This window comes from Musca vetustissima, unplaced genomic scaffold, assembly GCF_032173495.1.
Source record: "Musca vetustissima isolate MV318-11 ecotype Yass unplaced genomic scaffold, APGP_CSIRO_Mvet_v1 utg17853, whole genome shotgun sequence".
Lineage (NCBI taxonomy): Eukaryota > Metazoa > Arthropoda > Insecta > Diptera > Muscidae > Musca > Musca vetustissima.
This window is the reverse complement of record NW_026874124.1, coordinates 65,268-75,331: the sequence shown is the minus strand read 5'-3', so window position 1 is coordinate 75,331 and position 10,064 is coordinate 65,268. Positions and strand designations below refer to the sequence as shown.

Below are 10,064 nucleotides of genomic sequence, written 5' to 3'. Positions count from 1 at the left end.
TATGGTTCCCTATAATAAAAAAAACAACTTAATATCTAAGACGAAATCATCAGACGTCAACCTGCAATCGCCTTACGTTCCGTTCAGTCTTCTCGTTTACAATTTTCAATATATATATATTTTTTTTTTTTGATAAAAAAATACAGAAAAAACAAAAGCAACAAAAATTGCATTTCGTTTTCTCAGCTCCAGCAATAGCCTATCTTACAATACTCCTTCGCTTCCTTCTCCCCGAATTCCGGCTGGCGATTAATAACGTTCAATTTCTATGGTGGTCTCATGCTGGGTCTTCATCACCTCATCCTGCCAATGGGTTCGCTTCTGCTTCTTGCCCATTTCCAAATTACCCTGCAAGCTAAGTTCACTCGATTCAAAGGCCTTGTTGAGATTACTTTGCAGATTTCCACATTTGTGGATGATGGGCGTGGAAACGGAACGTCCAGTTTTGCAAATACCGCCACCATCAATGCGGCAGCTACTCTCCACTTTGCCATTGCATTCATAAATCGTGGCAATGGATGAACATTTGCTATGGCCATCGATTATTAGATCACCATCACTGAGAGTGGATGATCGTTTGCCTGAGGCGCCACTGGTGGATCCCGTTTCAGAGCATTTATCACATTCATGTTTCCTAAAGGGAAAGAGAGAGAGAGAGAGAGAGAGAGAGTGAAATATGTTAAAAAATTGTACGAAGTGAATGAGAATTACGGCGCAGAACTTACTTATTGGATTTCTTACAGGCCACCAAAAAGATCAGAACTGTTAGAATAACCACGGCCGCCAGGACTCCAGAGAGTCCGGCAATCATGGTCATCATGCCATGGGGTTCGCCATCCGAAGTAACTTTGGTAACTGTAAAGAAAAAAAAATAATTTTTTTTAATATTTTTTCAAGTATTCAAGAAAATATTTTTCAAGGGTTCATCAAAGGTATGGATTTTTTGAAGAATATTTTTTCAAGGCTTACAATAGGCGTGGATTTTTTAAAGTAGAGTTTTTCAAGGCTTACAATAGGCGTGGATTTTTTAAAGTACAATAGGCGTGGATTTTTTAAAGTAGAGTTTTTCAAGGCTTACAATAGGCGTGGATTTTTTAAAGTAGAGTTTTTCAAGGCTTACAATAGGCGTGGATTTTTTAAAGTACAATAGGCGTGGATTTTTTAAAGTAGAGTTTTTCAAGGCTTACAATAGGCGTGGATTTTTTAAAGTAGAGTTTTTCAAGGCTTACAATAGGCGTGGATTTTTTAAAGTAGAGTTTTTCAAGGCTTACAATAGGCGTGGATTTTTTAAAGTAGAGTTTTTCAAGGCTTACAATAGGCGTGGATTTTTTAAAGTAGAGTTTTTCAAGGCTTACAATAGGCGTGGATTTTTTAAAGTAGAGTTTTTCAAGGCTTACAATAGGCGTGGATTTTTTAAAGTAGAGTTTTTCAAGGCTTACAAAATGCTTGGAAACTCCCTATTTATGGGCAAATTAAAATATCAAATTAATTTAATTTGCAATAAATTGTAAATAAATATTTAAAACAATTATCCCTATAATCGATTTTGAAACAATTGTTCGGCCAGTCAGCAGTCATCATCATCGTCGTCAGCTACCTTGATTTGCACACACACATTCTGCTGTGCATATATTTAAGCTACTGTCTGTCACAACATGTGACATTTTTGACATGCCTAATAGATATAGCTGAGAGAGAGCAACAAAATAACGAAAACAAAACATTTGAACCTGTCTTGGCATTGTTGCACTGCTCAAACTTGAACAAGTGTCAAGTTGAAGTTCAAAACGGCAGCTGTCTGTCTGGTGGCAAATAAAAACCGCAGCTAATCCGACAAATTGCCTTTGAATGGGTTTGCTGGCTGGGTGGTTGACTGACGGGCTGCTTAACAAAAGTAGTGACGGTGTGGGGTGACTAGACAAGATTCATGCATCCGTCCGTCCGTTACAACAGCATACAACAACAGTAAATGCTGTAATAAATATCCAGCGCGGTTGCTGCTGCCTCAACTTATTTTGCAATTTAAAAGCTTCGCCAACGCTACAAACTATCAAAAACATTATCTATTAACAGTTTTTTTTTCGCAATTATTGTTGTTGTGGGATTTTTTCATTTATAATTGTTCAACGAAATCGTGTATTTTAAATAATTTATCGTTCAACGACTTCGTAGCAAATACCGCTATGAATAACATAGATGGATTGAATTATTCGGATGGGATTTTAAGGGGATAATATAATAAAAATTCAATTAAAAACATTTTTTTAAATCCACGCCACTTGTAAGCCTTAAAAAATATTCTTTAAACCAGTAAGGAAAATAGTAAAGTCGGACTGGGCCGACTATATGATTCACCTTCACCACTTTGGGTATATTGTACGTATGTATCCTTACAATTACATGGCAAAGTTTCTCGAAGAAACATACTCCTGTCTTTCCTATGATACATTTAATTTTATTCGGCTAGATTTAGAGTCGTCTTCTTACCATGGGTCAAGTTTATATAAAACGATTTATAGCAAAATTGATGTTAAAAATTTAATTTTAATCAAAATTCGAAAAACATATAGAAGCTATGGCTGCATCTGCACTAATTTGAATAAAACGCAATAAAATCATGCTCAAGTCTCAATTTGATACATTGTGCAAAATTTCGTATTAATCGGACAAACATTGGGAGTTTGGTCCACCATTTATGTAAAATCGGTATATGGGGGCTATATCGAAATCTGAATCGATTTTTCCGAAACTTATCACACATCATTCTAGACTCAATTCAGTACGCTATGTCAAATTTCGTGCAAATCGAAGGATATATAGGGACTTTGGTGCATTATTTACTTAAAATCGGACGAAAATATATGGGAGCTATATCTTATGCTGAACCGATTTTCACGAAATTTAACACACAAAGGATTTTGGTGCACCATTTACATAAAATCGGCCGAAAATATATATGGGAGCTCTATCTGTATCTGAATCGATTTTACGAAACTTGGTACACATCATTCTGGACCTAATTCAGTACCCTGTGAAAAATTCCATGCAAATCGAAAGATATATAGGGACTTTGGTGCACCATTTACATAAAATCGGACGAAACTATATACAGGAGCTAAATTTGATCCGATTTTCTTCAATTTCAATAGGGTTCGTCCTTGGGCCAAATAAGTGACTTGTGCCAAATTTCATTCAATTCGGATAATAAATGCAACCTGCACTTTGTTTAGAATTTAACATGGACAGAGGGACGGACAGTCTGTCCATACATATTCTTAAAATGAACCATGGGTCTATCTCGTTTACTTTAGCCTGTTACAAACATATGCACAAAGACATAAGACCATGTACAACAGTGTGGTAAAGGGTATAAAAACACGCCTATTGTAAACCTTGGAAAAACATTCTTTAAAAAATCTAAGCCTAAATTAGGGTTAAAAAAATTATTTAAAAAACCCACGTTTATTTTAGAGCTCAAAAAATATTTAAAAAGTCCACGCCTATTGCAGGTCTCAAAAAAAATATTTAAAAAATTCGCCATTTTAAAAATTAAATTGTAGGCCTCAAAAAATATTTGTAAAAATCTACGCCTATTTTAGGGCTCAAAAAATATTTGTAAAGATATCCACGCCTATTGTAGGGCTCAAAATGTAATATCCGCGCCTATTGTAGGTCTCAAAAAAATTATTTAAAAAATCCACGTCTATTATAGATCTAAAAAGTATATATTTAAAAAAACCCACGCCTATTGGTAGCCTTTTGAAAAATAATAAAAAAATAATTTCTGAAACCACAAAATGAAATATAAAAAATTATTTTAACGATGAGTAGTAGACTTTGCACATTTCCGTGTCTCACTATTTTTTTTTCAGGCGGAACATATTTGTTTGTAGTTGTTGTATTTTTTGTTTGCTGTTTTGGATAATTGCATTCATGTAATGTTGGCGTACACACCCCTTTACAATGTGAATGTAAGAGTATTGAAAATTTTGTCGGACGTCATAAGCCGCCGGCATGCGACATCAATTTTTATTTAATTACAACAAACGAATGTGCAATTTGTTGACAAATATATTTTTTGGGATTTGAAATTACGTACGAATGTAGATATATAATCAATTGTTACAGACTTTTGCCGCCTATATTTATTTGAGGTTGGGATGTATACCCCAAAGTAGTTACGATAATTGTTATTTGATCGGATCCACGTAATGAGAACGTCGATGATAGAATTGCACATTTGAATATTTTTTCTAAATAAAAAAATAAAAAACAATTGAAGAAACATTTGTTTCTAATTTGTTTAGTTGTTTTCAATTTACACAAAACATGTTTTGCAAAATTTACTTTTCTTCACAAAAAAAACCCCGACGCCGCACCTCTCTGGGTATGACGTATTTCGAGATTTTTCTTTATATGTATGGCGGGGGGCCACACAACATCTGGCGGTGTTTTTGGTCTGGTCAACAACAACATCAATCTATTTATTTTTGTTGTTGTTCTTGTTGTTTCTATTTTTATTTATTTGGTGCAACAATTTATTATTTATTTTTGTAAACATTCAATTGTTTTTTATGCGTTCAAAATATTTTTTTATTATTGTTGTTTGTTTTTGCAATTGTAATTGTTTTGAAAGTTGTTTTTAATTTATTGTGCGTTTTGGTGTTCGTTGTGATTTTGTTTTTTTTTTTCGAGCATTTCAAACAAATCGGATATCTGGCCGCCATATAAGCTGAACTTGTGTAGTTTTGTGTGTCTTGTTCAAGGTTATTTCAGCAATGCCGACGCATTTCCGATACACAAACATTGGCATCTGGAAATGTGCAAGCCTGGGAATTTTTTTTCGAAATTTTTCGAGAAAGTTACCTTGACGACCTTACGTATTTAATTATTGGGTTAAATAGATTGATTTAATTTTAAACGTATTATGGTCGTAAGTGATTTGTTTACCGGGTTTTATGTGATTTTTTTATTTTTAAATATCACTAGGAAACTGGTTAGGGGGTGTGGTATTCAATATTCTTTTGATAATGATAGCTAATTACAGGTCATTTGTCTTACACTCTGTGTTTTTTGCAATAATGTCAAATGACGGAAATTATTTGAAATGTTTCCCGAATTAAGTCTTGTCAAACACAATATCCGTTAAATGATATACAAAATAACAAACAAGCGAATTTAGAGGAGAGACATTTTTTAAATACATTTTTAATGGAGTGGATTTTTTAATGAATATTTTTTCAAGGGTTCAACATAGGCGTGGATTTTATAAAGAATATCTTTTCAGGAGTAACAATAGAAGGAGACTGCCAAAGTGGGTCTGGCAGTAAATGGCGAAAAGTCAAGCTGATGGTATCAACTCGCAAGACGTCCAGTATACTCGGACCAACTGTGGAACTTGAGAACTACAGCTTCGAGGTAGTCAAAGATTTTGTATACCTTGGTACCGCCATAAATAAAACGAATGACATCAGTTTTGAAATTCGGAGAAGGATAGTGATGGCCAACCGATGCTACTATGGTCTGAGCAAACAACTCAAAAGTAAGGCCACATCCCACCAGACCAAACTCACACTTTACAAGACGTTGATACTGCCCGTGCTGTTATATGGATCTGAAGCATGGGTACTTACGCAAGGAGGTGGGGCAGCTCTTGGAGTGTTTGAAAGAAAAATTCTCCAGTAGTGTTTGGCGGGTTATTTGGGATACCATTTATTTTTTGTTTTTGCAATGTTGTTTTTTATAAAAACAAGAAACTGGGATTAAGCCTGTCTATTTTGAAAACAAAAAGAAAAATTCTCCGAAAGATCTATGGGCCGATCTGCGTTGACGGTGAATATCGCCGTCGAATGAACCATGACTTGTACCAGCTATTCTCGGACATCGACATTGTTAGATGTATTGAGCTGCAGCGACTACGTTGGCTACGTCATGTTGTGAGAATGGATGAAGATGCCCCAGCCCAGAAGACATCTAAACGCGAACCAGCTGATGGTTCACGCAGAAGGGGAAGGCCATGAATACGATGGAAAGATCAAGTCGTAGACAACATTGCCGAAAATGGCCTTTAAAGTGGGAAAAACTGCGCAAAAGACCGACGCGCCTGGAAATCTTTTTTAAGTTCGGCTTATGGAACGAAAGTTCTGTCACAAGGCAGCTAAGTAAGTAATAACAATAGGCGTGGATTTTTCAAAGAATCTTTTTTTCAAGGTTTCAAAATAAGCGTGGATTTTTCAAAGAATCTTTTTTCAAGGTTTCAAAATAGGCGTGGATTTTTTAAAGAATATTTTTTCAAGGGTTCAATATAGGCGTGGATCTTTTAAAGAATATTTTTTCAAGGGTTCAACATAGACTTGGATCTTTTAAAGCATATTTTCCAAGGGTTCAACATAGGCTTGGATCTTTTAAAGCATATTTTTCCAATTGTTACAATAGGCGGGATTTTTAAGCATATTTTTCCAAGGAGTAGATTTTTTTAAGTATCAACAAAAGGCTAGGATTTTCAAAGAATATTTTTCAAGGATCATAAAAAGGCGGGGATTTTTATTTTTCAAGGATCATCAAAAGACGTTAACTTCAAGGGTAAAAATAGGAGTGGATTTTTTAAAGAATACTTTTTCAAAGACCAACAAAGTCTAGAATAAAGGTGGATTTTTTAAAGATTTTTTCAAGAAAACACTAAAGGCGCAGAGTTCATTTAAATGTAATGGCGCAACTTCTATGCCGAATTGCAATTAATCATCAGATCGTTGGTTTTTTCCCCATAAAATTTCGTTCATTCACTTTTTTTTCGTTCTGCGTCTATTTATTATCAGTCGGTGATGATGATGAAAATGTTGGCTTCCGATTGTCATGTTATTTTCAAAAATATATATATTGTTTTTTCCATTTCCTAAAACGTTGACATCATACTCACGTAACTAAGTATGTCAGCCAGTAATCTCATTACAAAACTGTCAATCATTCAGTCAGTAAACTATATATTTCCGTAATTAGCCCCCACGGGCTTGCGTTGATCTACTTGGTAACTATGTAACGTCGTCAAGTGGGTAGTGAGTCGATTTGGGTTTAAAAAAATATGGAAATAAATATTCATAATTTAAATATAAAATTTACAAAAAGTGTGAATACGAATGTGGTATAGTTATTTTGATCCTAAATAATTCGAATTCCAAATTATAACTGTAATATTTAAAAATCGAATTAAAAATCGATTTTTTAAAGATACACATTCCCAAATTAAATAAATTTTATATTTTTCTAGTTTTCTATATAAAATATTAAAATGTAAAGAAATGTTAAATATATTTTTATTTTCTAACTTTTTAAATTCTGTGTTGAAAAATAATTTAATTTAATAATTAATTAATTTAATAATTTTAATAAATTAAAAAAAATACGCAATAGGATAATATTTGAAAGTAATGCCCTTGCGACATTTTTTTGTTAACTGTTTCTGTTATTATGCCTATATATATTAGAGGGAGGGGCTAGATTCATGACCCAGAGTTCACCTAAAAATGTGAAAGTCATTTCCCTATTTTAAGATAAGACTAATAAAAATATATGAAAAAATAAAAAACTCAGTTGAAAAAAACAAATATGGCGTGATCAAAGCTGTCATAGAAATAATATGTGTAATAATGAAATATTCAGACATACATAGTTTCATTAGCAACAATAGAAATTCTCGAAATTAAAGATATGTACCCGGGACTTCCATAACCCTAAACGAGGGTTTTCGGAATATATTTCGAAGCCATAAGCATGGAATCATAAAATATATGTTATTCAATGATTATTCGAGCCATGAATGCAGAATTTATGAAAAACCTGAATTCATGACCATGATTTCAAATCAAAAGTATTTTTTTGAAAAATAAAAGGATTTAAGCGTATTTGAATAATGATTTCCAGGACTACTTGCAATGTTTACAAATATTTTTTGAAACAGTATAGGCTTTGGTTTTTTAAGAAAATAATTTCCAGGAATTTTTAAAATATTTATACCCTACACAACTACGTTGTTAGGGTGTTACAGCTTTGTGCAGCCCCAAGAGTTTGTAACGGCGTGAAGTATTGGTTTTAGACCCCCTTTATGTGAACCAATCGTCATATCTCGACTAGCTGAGTCGATCTAGACATGAGTGTCCGTCTTTCCATTATAATTTGTAAACACGACAAAGGCCACAGTTATGGACCAATCTTCATGAAATTTTGCATGTAGGATGTGTTCTGGCCAATGAAGACCCCTATTGTTATTGGTAAAGATCGGTTAATATTTAGGGAAGACATGGACAAAATATTTAATTTTTGTCGGTTTTTCTAGTCGCTCCAGAGGTCACAATTATGGTCCAAACATCGCGAGATGGGTATCAGGCCAAAGAATAGGCATACCTGTTTTGATAATCTTTATCAAAACACCACTTAAACCCATTACCACACTAGGTGGTGGGAATATAGCGCTGATCGCTTTGAAATTTTCCATCAGGTTCCAGTTACGGTCGCATATAATTTTCGGCGATGATCAGATAAAATTTTTAGGATGATGTGGACTAAAATCTTATTTTTTTGTATTATTTCGAGTCGATCTATAGGCCACAATTATAAGCCGAACATCACAATACAACCCACGGTGAAGGGAAGGATCTGGATAAGTAATTAGAAGGGCTGTACTGAATATTAGTAATATTCGGAAAATATGTCAGTGTAAGGAAGAGGTGCTGTATAGCTCTAATCGGGTGCTAATATCACGAAATGTTGCCCAGGCTTTGGTAGTTGTGTAGGGTATCGTTTATAGCCTATTGGTAGGCCCTAAGGCGTGGAGTTTTTAAACGAATTTTATAGCCTATTGGTAGGCCCTAAGGCGTGGAGTTTTTAAACGAATTTTATAGCCTATTGGTAGGCCCTAAGGCGTGGAGTTTTTAAACGAATTTTATAGCCAATTGGTAGTCCCTAAGGCGTGGATAAAATAAATAATGTGTTTTTAGATAATCCATTAATAGGTGTGGATTTTTTATGGAATATATTTCAAGAGGTACAATAAGTCAGAGCATTTTAATGAATATTTTTACTAGGACTAGATTTAGCGCATATTGGATTTTTTAACAAATATTTCATAATGGAACCCTATTTCCCTAAGGTTTAAGTATAAACTTGGAGCATTTTTTTCAAGTCAATAGAAAATATTAAATAGACTTCTAAGACGAGAAAATATTTCCAGAACATTTTCCATATTAGAAAAAAAAATATATATGTATATACAAATATTTAATTTGCATTAAATAACCATATCGATAATAACGTCTCGTCATATCAAAAACGCATTTGCAGAACAAGTGACGATTTTTTTTCGCATTGGCATGTCGCCTTATTAGAAAATTCTAATGGAAATATATTCAAAAATAAATAAATAATTCAATTAATTGGCCATTATTATCACATCGATTTTTTTTCTCACTCACTTCGGAGGTGATTTTGTATGGAAGGAAGGCCAGGTAAAGATGGTAATTAAAATGTCAAGTGGAAAAAAATTCAAAATCGAATTATTCCCCATAAAAATGCTGATCAAATGGGATGAATACAAATTAAGAGACTGAGAGGGAATTGCATACCGGAGAGGGAATTTTTTAAGAATTTTTATTTTTTTCTACTTACTCGAATCTTCGATGACGAAACGTTTGGCATTCGATGATTTTACATATGATGAAGTGTCCATAGTCCAAAGGTGTGCTGGTTGTGGTGGTATGGGATCACTTTTTAGTTATTTCTGGTATCACACAGTATTCTGTTCTGGATCTTCCTCAATGGAGGCGTTGTTAATGGTTGCACAGTTTAATGTCTTCTAATTGAAATTTTATACTGGGTTGATGGTTTTAAAAGCCAGACTTGGACTACTACTCATGGTGTGTGTGGCTGGCTGTTGGGTGGGGTGGGCAGAGGTGGATGGTAGCACTGCAACAAAAAGAAAACAATATTTGCTTTGGATTAGTTGATGTTGTTGTTATTTTTTCAGATCGTATCAACAAGTGTAATATTGTAAATAATTTGCATCACTAACCTGT

General features: G+C 33.9%; 1 protein-coding gene across 1 annotated transcript; it reads right to left on the bottom strand.

Annotated features, from left to right (window-relative positions):
• Positions 1-249: 249 nt before the first annotated feature.
• LOC133330953 (uncharacterized) lies at positions 250-9,721 on the bottom strand. Its single transcript, XM_061539354.1, has 3 exons — positions 9,658-9,721; positions 726-855; positions 250-634 (listed from the first exon to the last, which is right to left on the bottom strand). The coding sequence occupies exons 1-3, from the start codon at positions 9,716-9,718 to the stop codon at positions 250-252; spliced, it is 576 nt and encodes a 191-aa protein (XP_061395338.1). The 5' UTR covers positions 9,719-9,721.
• Positions 9,722-10,064: the final 343 nt, after the last annotated feature.

Bases quoted from the DNA above. Each gene is read 5' to 3' on its own strand.
- LOC133330953 (XM_061539354.1), bottom strand. From the start codon at position 9,718: ATGGACACTTCATCATATGTAAAATCATCGAATGCCAAACGTTTCGTC. The intron at 856-9,657 runs GTAAGTAGAAAA...TTTTCTTTACAG, and splicing joins TTTCGTCATCGAAGATTCGA to TTACCAAAGTTACTTCGGAT. The intron at 635-725 runs GTAAGTTCTGCG...CTTTCCCTTTAG, and splicing joins GCCTGTAAGAAATCCAATAA to GAAACATGAATGTGATAAAT.